This window comes from Cimex lectularius, unplaced genomic scaffold (genome assembly GCF_000648675.2).
Source record: "Cimex lectularius strain Harlan isolate CLEC.00 unplaced genomic scaffold, Clec_2.1 scaffold11, whole genome shotgun sequence".
NCBI lineage: Eukaryota > Metazoa > Arthropoda > Insecta > Hemiptera > Cimicidae > Cimex > Cimex lectularius.
This window is the reverse complement of record NW_019392673.1, coordinates 2222921-2242097: the sequence shown is the minus strand read 5'-3', so window position 1 is coordinate 2242097 and position 19177 is coordinate 2222921. Positions and strand designations below refer to the sequence as shown.

The 19177-nt window shown below is 33.6% G+C and overlaps 1 protein-coding gene and 1 long non-coding RNA gene across 2 annotated transcripts in view; one reads left to right on the top strand and one right to left on the bottom strand.

Moving 5' to 3' along the window:
• LOC106668297 (glycine receptor subunit beta-type 4-like) overlaps positions 1-18561 on the bottom strand; it is a 484524-nt gene extending 465963 nt beyond the window's left edge. Inside the window, exon 1 of the mRNA XM_024225359.1 lies at positions 18379-18561. Coding sequence (XP_024081127.1) covers positions 18379-18422 — 44 coding nt within the window. The 5' untranslated portion in view covers positions 18423-18561. The remainder of the gene's footprint in view (positions 1-18378) is intronic.
• LOC112126380 lies at positions 7188-12294 on the top strand. The gene is made up of 4 exons (XR_002909938.1): positions 7188-7450; positions 11771-11818; positions 11894-12090; positions 12164-12294. It is a non-coding gene; the product is annotated as an uncharacterized LOC112126380 (long non-coding RNA).
• Positions 18562-19177: the final 616 nt, after the last annotated feature.

Genomic DNA, 19177 nt, shown 5'->3' with positions numbered 1-19177 from the left:
AGAAAAAAGTCAATGTCACGAACGATGTTTTAATACATAGTTTGTACATCATAAATACAACACACATAAGTTCAGTTTTTACGTCTTACTGCGCAAATCGTATAAAAGCCTCGTAAGTTTCAAGAAAAAGGGAAGATGATAATTCTATTGGGAAAAGTGGACCAATATTGGACCAGGCCTAATCGCGCATTAATTAACGAAATTTATTGTTAGGTTTATTGAGCAAATCACTAAACAGGAGACAATTAGTTTAGTTTTATTTACAAAAAAAATAAGAAATGAACTCTACAGAATTAATGTTTCATTGTTCTAACATCATTAAAAAGGAAACTAATAAGATCTTTGTTTGTATATTCATTATGTATATATAAAGTGGAAGGTTTATGGGCCGACAAACAGCTGAGGTCATCGCCGGCCCTCCGCATGTATTCCTTCTCTTTCCTGTCTTTCTCGCGTATTTTGTATTGAACTGCAGCCATTTGAGCAACATATTCATTATGTAATATGCTAAAAAGTGTTGAGTTCACATGTGCTTCTAACGGCAAAAATTCAAAATAAATCTTTATATTGTCGATAAAATTAAAATGCATTTTATTTTATTTTTTATATTCGAGAAAAATACTAATGCTGCCGTGTTTTTACAAACATTCGAAGGACGATAATCGATTAATTATTTCAAATAAATATATATTAAAATGGAACTTCCCTCCGGCTGAGTGCAATTTGCTTAGAGAGAACATTTTTAATAACGTATTTTTTTAATAAGACTTGCTAGAAGAGATCACTTAAAATACAAATTTCAGGAAAGCAGTTGTTAATTTCTCGCTAAAATATACAATTTTGTCCAATTCTAATCTTAACGGTAAATATATTTCTCAAAATTACGAATTTGTTTTAAATTAAACGTTATTGGCGGCCTACTCATTTGAAAGATTCACTTGGTGTTATTCAACTTTTAGTCATATCCAAAAAAATATTTCCGAATTAATGAATAATTTTTTATTTTGATTTTAAGTTTAATTTCAGTAATAAAATCCTCTTAAAAAGCTCTACACGTGATGTTTTATCACATAACAGCTTTCAATATGATACGCATTAAGCAGCATATGTATGTTGGTTATTAAAACTCTTCACAATAGAAATTCCAATTACACGTGATTCCTAGCGTTACTTCGCATTGTTATTTTAATTTTCTGAACTATTGGATCTTAAAACAATAAATTTAATATACATTTCGTGACTTTAATACTGAACTTTTTGTTAGTCTTAAAAAGTAATGACCCTTATTTCTTATCTAAAACTTTGTCACGTATTTATTTGTAGAATGATCAAGTATTGTTTTATTGCACCGTATGTGAATAGACTGTTGTCCTTTTCATATTGCAAAGAACGATTGAGTTGTCCGTTATTTAGTAAAGAATGATTTAGTAAACATTATTTAGTAAGTTTTTATTTTTATTTTATTTTTTACAGTCTTAAAACTTACCGAATTTCAGAGACAATATTGCGCGAACGAAAAATACTAGGTTTTCTTTGAACGTAGTACGGTGGCGATTCAATCGAAATCCTAACAAAAGTTTAAATATCGTTCATTGATGAAGTGCAGAAGGATTCTGTATGCTTTTAGGGAGTTGGATCCTATCGGACAAGTAGATGTAGAAATGTCTGATGGCAAAACATTATTTAATATTTAAATTATGTTTTTGACCAATTATCGCTATTTTAATTATAATTGTTTATGGAATAGTTTATTAAATGTTGTGAATTTAATTTTATGAATAGTGTTGTAGATATTACGGTAAATTTAGGTTAAATGGGTGGGTGGATTGACTGTACTGTGTAGGATAACCGGATGATGGGTTTTTTATATGCAATACTGCTAGCTATAAAAAAGAACGTATTAAATGGCATTCAGTTGTATTTTTTGTCAAGTTAATGATTCATCTACAACAAAATTGATTTCTAATCGATATTCCTAAAAAGTTGGTTTACAATTTTGATTAAGCTTTAACCAGATAATAATATTTTCCAAAGGCCTTATCTTGAATATTCGACCAAATTAAATAATATTTTTAATTTAATAAAAATTTTAAAAATATTACTGATTCACTACAGTCATCAGCGTTAATGAATGAATAGTAGGGAAGGATTTTAATTGCTCCGTCAGAAATGAACATACTACTCATAAGCCCTTTAGCCATTTTTTCGTTTGTAATGTTGAGAATAATAATTCTTCGTCATGAAGAAATACGTTCCCATAATTTTTCCGAGTGTTTCAGTGACTATTTTTTTTTTTTAATTTCGTTAGGAGCTATGTTAAATGTGCTTGTGTTTAAAAAATATAAAGAGTTTTGATTTACTTATTTGTGTAAAAAGTATGCGACATTAATTTATTTTATGTTGTTACAACTAAAATGTAAAACTTGGCCCATTTATCGATAGTAAAACTGATTAATGCCGAGTTTTTTTTTTGTTTTAGTTGTATTTACCAAAATCGTCGAGACTGTCCGGTAGAGGAGTTGTGGAAGAATTTTCCAGCGAGAAACAATTGCGACACGCCATAAATGCTTTAAATACTGCCGATGAAAGCGGGTCGAACTGATGGCTGAGTGGTTTTCACGATCAGTCCTCCCGTCCCCCACGTCCAAGGTTTCCCGATGAGGCAATAACCACGGCAGAAAGGATTATTGAGAAAGGGAAAGATAATTGACTTGCAGCTGCAAAACCAGGATTTGCCCTTTCCTCGACACTTTTAAACCTTTTAACCTAGTGATTTATTCGTTTTGACTCTAGATTGGCTTTAAATCGATTTTAAATTTTTGCCGTTGGGAAGAATAAAATTAAATTGAATAATAATACTTAACATCGAGGGACGAATCTAAAATGATATCCTTATTATTCACGATGTTACAAAAATGTTTGTGACACTCTATTGTCATTTTCAATTGATTTAAATTGTCTTTATTTGTACGCTTTGTCAGTTAAATTATACATCTAATTACAGTAGTTGCATAGAATTTGTGAATTTACGGTGAATGTGTCATGGAAATATTTTTCACCGATTTACAAAAGTTTTTCGATTACTGAAATATTATGTCGATGTTTTAACTTTTAATAAAACTGGAAACAAGAATTATAATTTATTTTAATGAACTTGATGAGCTCTTTTAAACTTTAAGAATCAATACCAGAAATTAAGGACAAGGTAATAATCGTATTTCATGGTTTTGACTTCAACAACATCAGAACAATGAATTATTGCAAAAGTTACAATTATTGTTTTATATCTGTTGGGATGTTAAAAAGCTTAAACAGCTTCTGATTGGAAAGTTTTTAAATTAATTGCACGTTCAAACGATTTTCCTGATAATCATAATGTTTAATTAAACAAACAACCGGTCCAGTCGTATCCATTGATTCTGAACCATACAAGAGAAGAGTTTGAAGATAGGAAATCCAAATAAGTGTAGTTAATTTCTTCTTGTTTTGCCCTGCCGGAGACTTAATTAACCCGCATTCACCCAAACGCTAAACGATTAAAGAATTTTTTTTGGTAAATTTGGATCGGTACAACTCCAGCGTCCGGAGTTGGAAGACAATTAGTCTTTAAACCTCTTTTTAACAGAAAGACTGAAGTTGAAATCAAGAAACTCACCCCGAGATTTCAATCCGTTTTTACTCATAGAAGGAGTTTTCCTTTTCACTGCCGGACTCTTAAAAACTAGAGAACAATAGCGCTCGCAGTTCTTTACCAATGTCAGTTTGTCAGGGGAGGGAAAAGTCCCAAAATTAGCTTTCAACTCTTTTATTGTTTTAGACATGTATTGTCAACTTGACTTTTCGAACAATATTCTGTGACTGGATATAATTAATTTATTGGCTGTGATCTTTTTTGAACATACACTGACTGTTGTAAAAATTAAAATATAAAAAAACGTTTGGACTTTTTTGGCAGAGATAAAAAACAGTTCCATCCTTTTTAAAAAGATAGTTCCTACTCACAGTAAGGAGTCTACACAGTAATATAAATTTTACATTGGAAATTGGCAAAGATGTTTGAACTTTTTAGACCTAAAACTGTCCATAATAAACAACCTAATAGAAATAGACGTATATAGAAAACCCACAACTACAGACTCTATGATACCAGCGGATTCTTCCCACCCATGGTCCTAAAAGGCTGCTGGTTTCATTTGGCTCATAGACCGGATGCTAAAACTTCCGCTGATAACTATTTTTAAAAAATTAAAAACTATTAAAACCTTAGCAAAAAACAACGGGTTTCAAGAAATATTTATTGATAGGATGCTAGTTAAAAGAATAAAAAAATTAACTTTAAACGAATCAACAATAGGACTCAGCCACCCCACCACAACTGAATCGTTAGGTTTCCGTTGTTTGCCATACATTGGTGAATTATCGGAAAAAGTTAGTAAAATTTTTAAACAAGAAGGTTTTAGCTTATAGAAGTACGGGGTCACTAAAAAACATCCTCTCAAAACCTAAAGACAAAGTAGACAACTTGGCAAAACTTACTGTGAGTAGGAACTATCTTTTTAAAAAGGATTGAACACCACACTCACTCCATAATTTATCATTTCTATTAAAAACAGTTCCCGTCAAGATAAGTTTCACAATAAATTGTGCGGCGAGTCTTCGACGATCTCTCAAGAAGACTGAAAACTAAGTACGTCCTAAGAATTGCTCATACAACGAGGAAAAGCTATAAAAGCACAGAATTCACACGGAAAAACTTTCGGATGGGATAGGACGCGCGAAATTGCAATGATTGCACAAAAAATTGTAATCCACCGCTTGGGAACCTTTCGTCTGGTGGCCGCTGTACCTTTAACAGTTACAGTTAAACAAAAAAAAAGGTCATTGTTTTAATCCATATATGTGTTTAGCAGTCTAAGGTCTTGGCTTAGATGAAAAAGCAACTAACCAGCAGGAATCGAACCTACGAACTTCGGCTTAATACGCCGCAGCTCTAACCAGGTGAGCTTTCGCGACTTCGATCCAGCCGAACATCAACTCCTCATCTCAATCTATATCGGCGAATTGAGCCGAAGGTCGTGGGTTCTTATTTCACTCAACCAAGACTTTAGATTGAAAATATAATTGGTTAAAATAGCTAGTACGGTCAATTGAGATTGCTATATACATGTATAGATTAATATAATAATTACAGAAGTACTTAATTTGCTAACAGCTCTCTGTGACCACCTCAAAAGTCGCCGAGAACCAAGTCTTGATTACACATTTGAAAATATGGCTAAAAGAGGGAAAACATTTATGGAAAGCAGGCAGTTGCATGTTTTTGTGTTTTTTAAAAAGTTTTAGGGGCGTTTGCAACAGCAGATGTCATTTCAATCCTCGAAGTGCAGGTGAAAAAAAAATTGTAAGTATGTCGAAACCTTTTCCTATAGTACCTTTAAGCGCCGTGACAACTCTGAACCGTTGCAGCCACCGATACCTCAATGTACCGTCTATACTTTATGATAGGTTTAAGTTATGGGGTTATTAACGTTCAAAAAAAACTGATACATGCTAAGCTCGCACGCTGTAAAAACATCACACTCTTGGAAGAATTATGTTTGAAATGAATAAAAAGTTTTGTCATCGCTGATCATCTTTGGTTTTAAACGCTTAAATTATTGTTATTAATGGACGAGAAAATGATAGGTTAGTTCACGGCGCCGAAAAATACCTTTTTTGAATACTGGATTGTGTTGCGTGTTTAGTAGACCTTCAGCGCCGTGAAATTAGTTGCTTATTTTTTTAACTTCATTTATTTGTATCTACAACTGTACATGTATTATATACAACCAGCAGATTGGGTAATTTGTGTTTGTGGCATTACGGGCGTTATGGAGAAAGCTACCCATTGGCGGCCGCTCTGGATTAATGAAATGATATTAATCTTTTAAGAGGTTTCTTATCCATATTCTTTGCAGACATTTACGTGATAATTGTGGGGAATGGAGAAATCGTATTTGTGTGTTAGTGTGATTTTCTAATTTACTATGAAAACGTCTGTAATATGTTTTTATGGATGAAAAACCGTTGGCATGTGAAGATCTCTGTGAAATGTGTTATTGTTTACGTTAAAAGGGGCAGAAACAATTAGTCTTAAAATTTTAGGTTGAAAACTTTGTAATCTTGTAAACTTGTAACCGATCCATATACTCGGCACCCGTACATCCCAATAGGTTTGAGGAGGTATGTGTATGTCGAAAGTTTAGATTTTAATTGTAATTTTGATTGTCGGTTGAGTAGGTAATGAAGCATTTTAAATCGTTTGTTCAATGTCTGTTTTTTTAATCGTGTGTGGATTCCAAGTTAGTCTTCTATCAAATGTAAGTCCTAAATAGTTAACTTTGTCGGATTGAGAAACAGGTTGTTGTGAATTTGAGGGATTAAACTTTATTTTCCAAAGATTGCTCCATTTTTCAATTGTTGCTATGTGGTTTTGTAACATGAGTAAAGCTTGTGTAGAAGAGAGATGACTTGTTAATATGGCGGTGTCATCTGCGTATGTGGCGGTAAGTGTATTCTCTTTTGTGGGCATATCAAAAGTAAAAATTGTGTACAACAGCGGAGCGAGTATTGACCTTGTGGCACACCTGCAAGCACTTCTTCCATCCCAGAAGTCTCCGTACCATGGTTTACTGCAAAAAATCTCTCTTTAAGTATGATTGCATAATCAGATAATAGGCCTGGGGAAAAAATAATTTTAATTTTTATAATAATCCCTCGTGCCATACTTTGTCGAAGGGCTGAGAAACATCTAGAAACACTCCAGTCGCGTACAGTTTCTGCTCGAGACACGAAGTAATGAAATCTATCACTGTGAAGTTGATGAGTGGTGGCCAAATTGATGGTCTGGTAAGATGTTGTTCGAAGTAGCAATAGAGATAATTCTTTTGTAAATTAATTTTTCGAATAATTGAGAAGGAACAGGTAACAAACTAATAGGACGATAAGATGATGGGGAGCTTAAATTTTTGTGAAGCTTTTGGATCATATTAATGTGAGAAAGCGTATGGGAAAGTGTGTAGTCCTCAAAATTGCGTTAAATAAAGAAGTCAGAAAGACGACAGCTTTTTTGGGAAGTTCTTGAAGAACTTCAGCTGTTATCAAATCGTGACCAGGTGATTTTTTCTTTTAGGAAGCTGTCGTATTTCTTGTGATACTTGTTTTGGAGTTATTGGTTTAGGTGGCAGATCTAGAAGTATAGGTATCACAAGTGAATCTGATATAAATTTATTGTGTTCAGTATTCATTAAGTTATGGTGTTTCGCAAATGTTTTGGACTTTTCTTTATCGGAAACGATCCAAGTTCCATCATCATTCCTGAGAGGAGCTGAGACAACGCTGTGACGCAGGATCGTTTAGTACTACGCCAGAGGCTCCCATCGTCTGTTGACAAGCTTTTTAAATGTGTTTGGTATGATTGTTGTTTAAATTGTTTTATTTATCTTTTCAATGTATTCAAAAGTTTGTTGTAATTTTGTTTGCCAATGACTGATCTAGTATGTTGCCAAAGGCTTCTAGCCCTTCTTTTTTCGGATGTTAATTGCCTTATGTGGAAAAGCTAATTTGGAAGATTTTTCTTTTTAGTGTGAGGCAATGTATTGTAGATTCCCACGCTGCATTTTGTACTGTTTTGTACATGTTTTGTTTTGTAAATAGATCAACCGCGTTTTCTAGTTCTCCTTTTAAGCTAATTGGGAGGGAAAGTTTTTCATCAAGCAAGGAACGAAATTTTTTCCAATTCATTGGTCCAGGAGTTAGAGTAGGACGATTGTTTTTAATAAAAGGATTTAATTGAAATGATAAAAAGACAGGTAGATGTTCAGATGATAAGTCGGTGGAGGTGTTTGTCTGAAAAAGAATATTATTTATTCCCTTACAAACAAAAAAATCCAGTAGATCCGGAGATTTTTTGGTTGATGTTGGTAGATATGTGGGAGTGTTTGATGTAGTGGTCGTAAAGCTCGACCTCTAGGAGAGAAAAGACGGGACTCCCACTGGACATGTTTAGCGTTGTAATCCCTCCAGCCAGAAAAGTTGGTCCCAGACATCCGAAGAATACCTTAAACTGGTCACTTGAAATTGAGTGCCTGGGTGGGCAATAACAATTGTCTTGTTTGATGCATTGTAGAGAAATGGAAGTACTCTGAAATTGTGGTGTTGTGTAAGGCGGTAGGACATAATGTAAAAGTGAAGATTTTATAATCACAGCAGTGCCACCGTAAGACGTGCCATCTGGATGGTCAGTCCTATATACAGTGTAGACTGTAATGTAAAAACGAGATTTGGATGCCATGTGTGTTACAGAGATCTAGGCAATATCGATGCGGACTCGGTGTAATAAAAATTCAAGTTTCATTTTACGTTGTGAGAGGTCATTTGCATTCCACAAAAGAATTGATAATGTGTCAACTGTATGAGTATTAATTACCATATTGTGAACAGAGGGAATGGGTTATATAAGAGATTTGATTATCAACATTTTCAACAAAAGAGGATGGATAAGTGCGTTCATTTCTGTTAAAACAGTGTTGGGCAAAAATTAGTTAAGTGTAATGATTTATGATTGATCGCTCAGACCGTTAGTCATGATTGGTAGTAATTTAGTCATTAGTCACCATATGTGATTGATGGCTAAATTAGTCATGACTAATTAAATATGAGGGATGACTAATTTAGTCACAATATAGTTAGTCATGACTAAATTTCGATAAATCATGTTCAAATGGGTGTTCCAAAAGTGAAAAATACACAACTTCATCACTTGTAAACTATTTCCTAACAGAAATTTATTTAATACACAACTTCATCACTTTTAAACAATTTCCTAACAGAAATTTATTTCTTCAAAACAAAAATCCTTTAACACCTTATTTACCGTTAGTTAGTTCTTAAAAAAAAAAAAAAAAAAAAAAAAAAAAAAAATAATAATAATAATAATATAAAATAAATCCTATAACAAGCTACGCTTTGAAAAGTAAGTATGTTTACATAACCGATCGATGGAAAAAATATTTCTTTGAATTAAAATTTATTCCACTTGAAAGGAGAGATTTCTACATTATTTGGAAAATACACAACTAGGGGTCTTTATTGTAATAAAATAGAAATAATAGAATAATTATGTAACTTTGGTTTTCGTTTATGATAACACTTTTTGAAGGTTGGCCTTCAGCACGACTCTCATCTCAAAATTTTTGTATCCGGAGTCTGTTGGATTTTGGTAAGTTGGTCATTGAAGCCAGAGTTGGACAAAATCTAACTAATTCAATCAAAATTCTTAATCATGATTGAATTAGTTAGATTTTGCCCAACTCTGTGTTAGAAAATGTTGGAGACCAGGCGGCATACCTAACGATGTTGTGCTAGTAACTTCCTTAGCCCGTTGATTATCCGTTGGTCTTGCTTGAGTCCTCACCCATGTTGGCGGTGGTAGGCTTTGCTCGTCTTGTGAAAAAGTGACGGAAAATTAGTGTCGTCTAGTTGGGGTGGTTTCGATGTTGTACTATTGTTCTTCCTTCCTTGTTGTACTTGTTCCGTGTTCCTTGTTGTGCGTTTTACTTGTAAGTCTTTGAAGGCATTGCGCCCTCTGTAGTTCGCAGGGTGATCACCTCCGCAGTTTGCACATGCTTTGGTATTTCTGCTTTTTCCGCAAAATCCAGATTCGTGTTGATCACATCGAACCGAGCTGATAAACACAATAGGATTTGGCGTCCGACACCTTGGCACCGTGAGCATTGCACGATTTGTCTCGGTCTATGTCTACAAAAAACATGTTTAATGGTATTGTTATGGTAATAGTTTAAATCGTGATAGAGCGTTAATGCTATTAACTACTTTGTATCCTTTGTTGCTTAATTCTTCAACTTTTAATCCTGTGGGGGTAGAGAAGTGTAGACCTTTTAATACAATTCTGTAATTTTTTTCTTCTTGTAGTTGATACCTATGAAATTCAGTTTGAGTGTTTTCCAAAAATTGTATAAATTTTCTGTAGGTTTGTTTGCGAGTAGTTTTAAAGAATTGTTAGTGTTTTTTATGATGAAGGAATTGACGCCTCCTATGTTTTTAATGTAAATTAAAGTTTCAACTCTTTCGTTTCTATACTATTTTTAGTTGACGTTTCGTATTTGATATTGATTGCTTGTAGGGATTTGAGTACTCAAAGTAGTTTGGATAAGCAGCACTTTCCTCGGGGTCCCTGTTAGAAATTTGCATACCAGGTCGCTTTCTCCCAAAACCTTTGTGCCACTCATCTGTAAGATCGTGTTCGTTTAAGGTACTAACCTCAAAATTTAAACATTTTATTAAATTTAAAAATATTATTTAATTTGGTCTAATATTCAAGATAAGGCCTTTGGAAAACATTATTATCTGGTTAAAGCTTAATCAAAATTGTAAACCAACTTTTTAGGAATATCGTTTAGAAATCAATTTTGTTGTAGATGAATCATTAACTTGACAAAAAATACAACTGAATGCCATTTAATACGTTCTTTTTTATAGCTAGCAGTATTGCATATAAAAAACCCATCATCCGGTTATCCTACACAGTACAGTCAATCCACCCACCCATTTAACCTAAATTTATCGTAATATCTACAACAATATTCATAAAATTAAATTCACAACATTTAATAAACTATTCCATAAACAATTATAATTAAAATAGCGATAATTGATCAAAAACATAATTTAAATATTAAATAATGTTTTGCCATCAGACATTTCTACATCTACTTGTCCGATAGGATCCAATTCCCTAAAAGCATAAAGAATCCTTCTGCACTTCATCAATGAACGATATTTAAACTTTTGTTAGGATTTCGATTGAATCGCCACCGTACTACTTTCAAAGAAAACCTAGTATTTTTCGTTCGCGCAATATTGTCTCTGAAATTCTGTAAGTTTTAAGACTGTAAAAAATAAAATAAAAATAAAAACTTACTAAATAATGTTTACTAAATCATTCTTTACTAAATAACGGACAGCTCAATCGTTCTTTGCAATATGAAAAGGACAACAGTCTATTCACATACGGTGCAATAAAACAATACTTGATCATTCTACAAATAAATACGTGACAAAGTTTTAGATAAGAAATAAGGGTCATTACTTTTTAAGACTAACAAAAAGTTCAGTATTAAAGTCACGAAATGTACATTAAATTTATTGTTTTAAGATCCAATAGTTCAGAAAATTAAATTAACAATGCGAAGTAACGCTAGGAATCACGTGTAATTGGAATTTCTATTGTGAAGAGTTTTAATAACCAACATACATATGCTGCTTAATGCGTATCATATTGAAAGAATTAAATATAACCACAAGTGAATCTTTCAAATGAGTAGGTCGTCAGTAACATTCAATTTAAAATAATTTCGTAATTTTGAGAAATGAATTTAGCATAAAGATTGGACAAAATTGAATATCTTAGCCAGAAATTAACCAATGGTTTGGTGAAATTTGTATTAAAAGTGATTTCTTCTAGCAAGTCCAATTAAAAAAATGTTCTGAAAAAAAGAAAGGATACTCATATAAAACATGTTCTCTCTGTGAATAAAAAGTTTCGTCATCTTCACACATAGTTTCGGGATTTTTCCAAAAAAACACCCTAAAAATAAAGGGAGGGTGAATGTTAAACATGCATTGCATTTTTTATAGCTTCTTATGTTATACTATGTTAATTCGAAATTATATATTCACCAACAAAACATCGTATTATTATTGAGTTTAGTTCACGGCGCCAAAAACTACTGTTTATGAAGACTGGACTGTGTTGCGGGTATGGTAGACCCTTAGCGCCTTGAAGTTAGTCACTTATTTAAAACTTTTCAATTAATTATACTTTTTATCTTAGGTTTTAATTAAGACGGAAAAGTTTGGGTCACGAGCAGGATTCGAACCTACGGCCTACGGCTCAATACGCCACTCAAACTACCATGACTTCGATCCACTCGGACACCAACTCATAGTCTGGGACTTTTCTACGTTCAAGTTAAGCCTATTTTCAGCGGCCCAGGAGCTAATTGAGCTGAATTCTTACAATTGACGCTTGTAAGTAAGAAAATGGGAAGTAAACGTAAATTTGGGAGTCATTGAATAAAGGAGCAATATTTTATGGATTTAGGGAAATCATTAATGTAAGAGCAAAAATAGGAAGCGGAGCTGCTTGAGCCTTGAGAGACTCCAGAAGAATAGAGAAAAAGATAAGGGCTTTTGGGACGGAAACTACTTCCAAAAGGAAAGTGTGGAACTAGCGGTGGTTTGTTCGTTATTGTTAATTACAACACGATTTCCACTTTCTAAACATTGATGGCTTTGAAAATATAAATTAATTGTAGTAGAAATTATTATGTTTTAAGTAATTATTTTGCCTTTTGCGACTTTACAGTTAGAGAATTTGAATGAAGTTCACAAGGCGAGCCGAACTTGACAATGAAAACTCCCTTTCGATTATAACGACAGATGACAATGAAATAGTCAGACTTACTTAATGTAATTAAATCCTTGGTGAATGATTAATATTACGCCGAATTTGCACTATCTATATAACAATAAACAATACAAAAACGGTAGTAGAAATATTTTTATTTAATACATTTGAAAACCGGGTATGTCGGCTATATTGGTGTTTAGCCAATAACTTACACCCTCGCCTCGGGAAATTCTGTTTATTTGCCTTCAACCGATTTCATCTCCCAATCTGGTCGATTTCGATTAAAACCGACTCCTTAAAGACACTCGAGTACCGCAGGTTAACAAATCGAAATTTAAGGATTGTAAATATTAGCGTGGGGTGGATAGTTTTGGACCGAATAAGCTTTGTGTGCTGAAGCCCGCACCCGCACGGTTGGCTCGTTAATACGCCTTTAACCCCCAGATGAAAGTTCGCTCGAGCTATTAGTCTTATTAAAATTTAGCATTTTGACAAACCGGCTAACCCAATTTTATCAAACTGATTTCTTCCCTTTCTGGCTTTTCCTACTGGTTTTAATTAAATTGACTACACAGTTAAAGCTTAGTCTACTTAGCTTAGGTTTACCTCCAGTCCTGAAGTATAGGTACTCTACCTTATGGTACCATTATAGTACCTTTTGGAAAGACCACTGAAATTATAACAATCATGGAAAGATTTTTTTTGGGGGGTGGGAATAAGCTAAATGCTCATTGGATGAAGAAAACACCAAAAACGCGCCGAGAGTAATAAATATATTTGACATCTTCAAGGTCTAAATAAAATAAAAAATAAAAGTTTTTGATACCAGATGACTTGGATGACAAATACTTTTTCAAAATACAAATTAAAATTTATATTACTTACAGTAATAGTCTAGATTAAAAATTTACAAAAGTTGAAGTTAACAAGCATTCCTTACCGGCCTCAGAATGGAAATACATATTTCAAATGCAAAAATGTGTAGACATTTCAAAGAGGTTTTTTCAAGGCCCCTTTGTGTTGTGTGAATTATGTGACGAAACTCGCCAGGTTTTTGGTGTGTTCTTCATCTGATAACCATTCACCTGATCCTCATTCAAATAATTTCACTGGCCGATCTTTACTTCACATACACTTAAAATCAAAAAGTTTTACCGATAATATTAATGAATAATAATGGGGAAAATTTTATGTAAAGACATGCTTATTACTATCTTGTTTTATTAGTTTTATTATTAATTATTTATTTATTTTATGGACTAATGTCTTTTTACAGTATATAACAGCATATTAGCAGTATATTACAAAAGCTTACGAGATTTTAAAATAATTCAATACAGCTAAACAAATTTTTCGTTTAGTGTTAGAATTATTAGAAACAATACTTAATTAAATTAAATTTAATATTAAAAATATTGATATGAAATAAAATATAAAATTGACAAAAATGTTGAACGTTTGGTTATAATGAGTTTAAAACATCAAAAAATGGTTTTAAATAATATGTTCAATATTATTAATTATAAATTTCAAAAATTTGATCAAATAAAATTTTTAATTGCCCTAGAGAATGAGGAAGCATTAATGAGCGAGAGAGTGTGGAGTTGTAGCTATAATTATTTTCATAACAACGGACAAATGATAGGTTATAATTTGTGGCATTGTATATATTGGGTTGTCCGGAAAATAATGCAGGATTTTGGTATTAAACAAAAAAAAAGAAACTAGTTACTTTAAAGCAATGTTCTTTAATCAAANATTCATACAAATGAGTAATCCTGTAAACGTAAACAGAATATTTTATATAGATTTTTTTTAATGAAAACTTAAAATCCTGCATTATTTTCCGGACAACCCAATAATATTGATAACGGTTTATCCTGTTGAGATTAGCATCTCGTAACAGCATTCCAAAGTCCATGACATATTTTACAAGTGATACAGTCTTATATTATTACACATTATAGTTACTAGGACTTGGGAAAAAATAGGACTGAAACATTTGGCTGGGGAGGGCCGCGGTAGCCGAGTGGTTAAGGCGTCAGACTCTTGGCTAATAAATCCCGTGGTCGTGGGTTCGATCCCCACCCGGACTTTTTCTGACGCCTCAGTGAACCGGTGGCCGCAATTGAAAGAAATTGACACGGCACTCATCAATGGAAGGAGCGGGATCAGATCTCAGCGACCCTGAATTTGGTCCCAACCCTCTTCAAAAATGAGTTTCTACGATGGAAGAACACCCGGCACATCGGGGGCTCAAATTCACACTTGTATTGCGAGCCCCCCAAAAAATGGAGCCAGGGGTAAAGTACAATAAGCTACAGTGCAGCGAGCTGCAGTGCTCAGGAGGGAACTCCTCCAGTATATTGGCCCTTTATGGAAGAATTAATCCCGATTGGCAAAAAATCATCATAGACGGGCTGAACACAGAACCACAGACGGTAAATTCTATATTTTTCGCTGATATTCATGTGCTTTGTACAAACCCTTATTTGATTTTTACATATGGTTTCTATCCTAGCCTATACCAGCCTTTCTCTACTGCCTGTAGCACCGAACTATTTTCTGGGCTAACACTTGCTCCTGATCGGTGTGGTTGTGGATAGTTGGCAATGTCATGCTCATCCATAAAGCGGAGCAAGTAATTTCCAACATTATAACACTTTAATCAAAAGGAACTCTTCTTGTGCTGTCTAGGTCGCGGGGTGGGTTGGGTTTCTCGTTTTTCTTCCTTCGCCACTCAGTGGACTATATATACTTAGCCCAGTTGCGAATGCATATAGGAAAAAACTTGATGAAATGAAAATGCAGTCTATTTTCAACGAACAACTTGATTCGTACACTCCCATCGGCATTTTGATGCCTGTGTGTTCTCTCTTGCATTTGCTCATTTTGTAAATTCTGATAAAAGTAATACAAAAGGAGATAAAGAAAGTAGGGATTATCTACTATAATCGTAATGACGTTATTTTAAAATAATGAAGCCAAACACGTGTTAAAAAACCCGAGCCAAGGAGGATATGCAGACCAGGGTGATCGGAAACGTCCAAAATGCAGGTTCACCACCTTTTAGATATCAACATTTAACAATCACGAAAAGATTTCTAATACACAGTTGGGTACCTAATTTTTATCAGTCACCAATGGAGTATACAATATAACTTTTAATATATCAAAATATTCATTAATTTTTGTCAATACCAGTGACAAATTCTATTTAAATGTAACGAAAAACAAATTATTTTACTACTGTGACAGTACTTATAACATCTACGAGTCAAAAGATTATTTAATATTTAATAAATCCATTTTTGCATCCATTACTTTATTTATAATTGATTTGGGGAAAACATTCCCTTATACATTTCTTGAATTTCAATCCGACCGATATAAAGGCTTGGCATCTTGGATAAGCCTTTTGCTTCTAACGTGCTTTTTTTCAAAGCTTCATGGGCCTCTTGTTATGCTTCTTTATTACTAGGACAAGCCGCTTTCCAGTAAGAATTGTGGCTCCTTTATTGAAAGAAGTGGAGCCCTGTTATATTTATTGAGTCACATTTATTGTACTCTTCCTTTGAAAAGTCCCTGAAACAAATTTATACCGTTTGTGGTAGAGCTAGCCGCACGCCGTTGCCTGTCTTGCCATTCGGGATTTTAATAATCGCTTACTTTTTTTGGTGTGCCATCAAACCAGAAAGAAACCCAGTAAGCAAAAGTTAAGCTTAAGGTTAAAATTCGAACCGGTCTTTAATAAAAACCGCTATATTTTTCATTAAATAAAATTACTTAATACAGTCAAAATAATTCCGTTTAAAAATAATAAATTGATACAAATAATTAATTATTGCACATTTGGCAAAACAATGGTTTTTAAATTAATTCTAAAGGCTTTATTTTTAGTTTTTTTTCGGCCGGCTAGCTGCCTGGGCTATTGCCGGCACCCCACATTTCTTCCACCTCATCAGTTTTAAAAATTTATTTATTTTTATATTTATTNTGTGTGTGTGTGTGTGTGTGTGTGTGTGTGTGTGTGTGTGTGTGTGTGTGTGTGTGTGTGATATTGGCCAGTTAAGATTAGATACGTAAAAATTGACGATGATTCGAAGGATTTTTGCCTGCAACGTTTTGTTGAACCCCAGAGTTCGATGTCAGTTTTGATCGTTTACCCAGCAATCTTTTAAGAAGTCTGATTTAGCTCTTGTCTGTTGAGTCGCGTGTGAGGGTTCCACAAGTTGTCAATGTATGTCCAACATAGCAGCGGAAGAAGGATACTATTGTAGTGGATGGGAGCAGTGATTATTCTCCGAAGGGTTAAAGTGAAATGTTCGCGTTTCTTGTCATCTTCCGCTTGAACCACTGCCAAGGGATGTGACATAACTATGCAGGTTTCTGGTTGAAATAATAGGGTCTTTACGGGAGCAAAGGACGGCATCGTGGGCAGAGGTGTAAGGTCGCTTCTGGGAGAGTAGAATTGTCAGTACCGTGTAGAGGATGGGTCTAAGATCCTTGTGGTACCCCTGATGTGAGATACCCGTCTGATAGAGAGTGGCCACTGATGACTTGAAAGTATCTGTCGGATAGGTAGGATTTAAGGATCAGGTAGTAGATAGAAGGTAGGAATTTCTTAGGCTACCAGATGAGCCCCGTGCGCCATATCCGATCGAAGACTTGTTTCACATCTTACAAGAAATCTCGAAACTTATCTTCCCTGATCAATGAGGCCGGAAAAAGAAAAAAGTTAGTCAAAAAGAATCTAGTGAAAACGATGGCAGTTCGCTGGATCAGACAAAACAAGCATTTTATATTTTTTATATAAAAAAATTATTAATTGGAAATTTTGATTTATTCATAATGGCTATTATACTATTTGTATTAGCTAGAAAAGGCCTAAAAGGAAAATAGGTTACTCTCAGATGAACTTAAATAAAGCTTCAAAATCAACAAACTCACCGTTCATTCCTTTGATTGAATCGCCTAATAAAAGTATATCTACAAAAAAGAAAGAAGAGTCGGCTCAACGTTTTAATCAGAATCCATGGAAAGGATAAACAAACAGTTTAGATGGAAAAACATTTACTGTAGCACAATAAATTATATAAAAAATATAATAAATTTACCTTTATCTTTTAAAAAAGATAACTTTTCCTTCACAGGTTTTATATTTTTCTTTATCATATCATCATCTACAAATAAATCAATCAAAGGATTTAAATATTTACAACTATTTTAAGGTCCTCATTCAATTAAACATTTAATATTTTCAAAAGACAAACACAGGCTTATGTGAACTAACTAGTCCGCCTATTCTCGCTGTATGTTTGGGCTCACACATACTGAAACCTCTGATGAGCAAATTCAGAAACATGCAGCGAGGATTTTTGGATCAGAAACGACCAAATCAAACGAGAATAAACGTTCACCCATTACTAAAAGAAGTGAACATTTTGTAGTTGATCGGAAAAATTCACTTCTAAAAAGAGAAGGTTGTCATCGCCTGTCATCATTTACACCCACTGTTCAACTTTGACAACACCTCCATCCGTTGAAATCGAATATTTTCTTCAAATTACAGATATAAACAAGGTGGTTAATAGAGATATTCAATTAATTTCAAGTCAAATATGTATTATAGTGGTAATTATTGCATTAAAATTCTTCTATATTCATTGGTGAAAAATCATTGATGATGTTCATAATTTTCACAATTTTATTAACCTACTAGGTTAATTGGTCAGTTTTTATTCATAAAACTTCGATGTCATTATAAAGATTTTTTTTAGAAAGGAGCAGTTTATTTTTCTTTTTATTTAAAGTTTGCACAATCATAAAATTGCACGGGTTAATTTCATGTCCACCCCCTGACGACTATTTTTCTGTTCAATAATTTTCAGAGGGGTGCTACTCACGTGTACGAAATGGCGAGTGCGATGATGAAGGGATGAGAACCCATGTCTGCCCGATACCCATGCACTACTGAGATGGGGTGGCCTTCCGATCCGCATCCCCCTCGCAGCTTCCACCCAGTGCAACCAAGCGGCCGTCGACTAAATCCCGACACGTTTTCAAACCAACCCTCATAACGAACAATCATGCCCGTGTACATCATGAATTATTAATTAAAATTTATACAACAAACTGATAAAATTACTGCAAAACATTATTTATAAAACATTTCTCAGTAGTTATAAATAGGCCTTAACTCAAACAACTAAACCTTACAAAAAATAAACAAAGAATCTTGTGCGATTTGTGTCCCCCTCCTTAAACCGATAAATATCGGACAATATAAAAAACATGATCTTTTAGTTTAATGTTTATTATATAGTGATGGACAAATTTAACGCAGCACTAAATTCTTTTTTTTTTACTACATTTATTTTCATCTACAACTCTACATGCATTATATATAAAACCAGCAAATTGGATTTCAATTTATAATTTTGACATTACGGGCGTTTTAAAGAAAATCACCCATTGGATGTATAAAATGATATTAATCATTTAAGAAGTCCCTTATCCTTAACTTTTCGAACAATATTCTGTGACTGGATATAATTAATTTATTGGCTGTAATCTTTTTTGAACATACACTGACTGCTGTAAATATTAAAATATAGAAAAACGTTTGGACTTTTTTGGCAGAGATAAAAAACAGTTCCCGTCAAGATAAGTTTAACAATAAATTGTGCGGCGAGTCTTCGACGA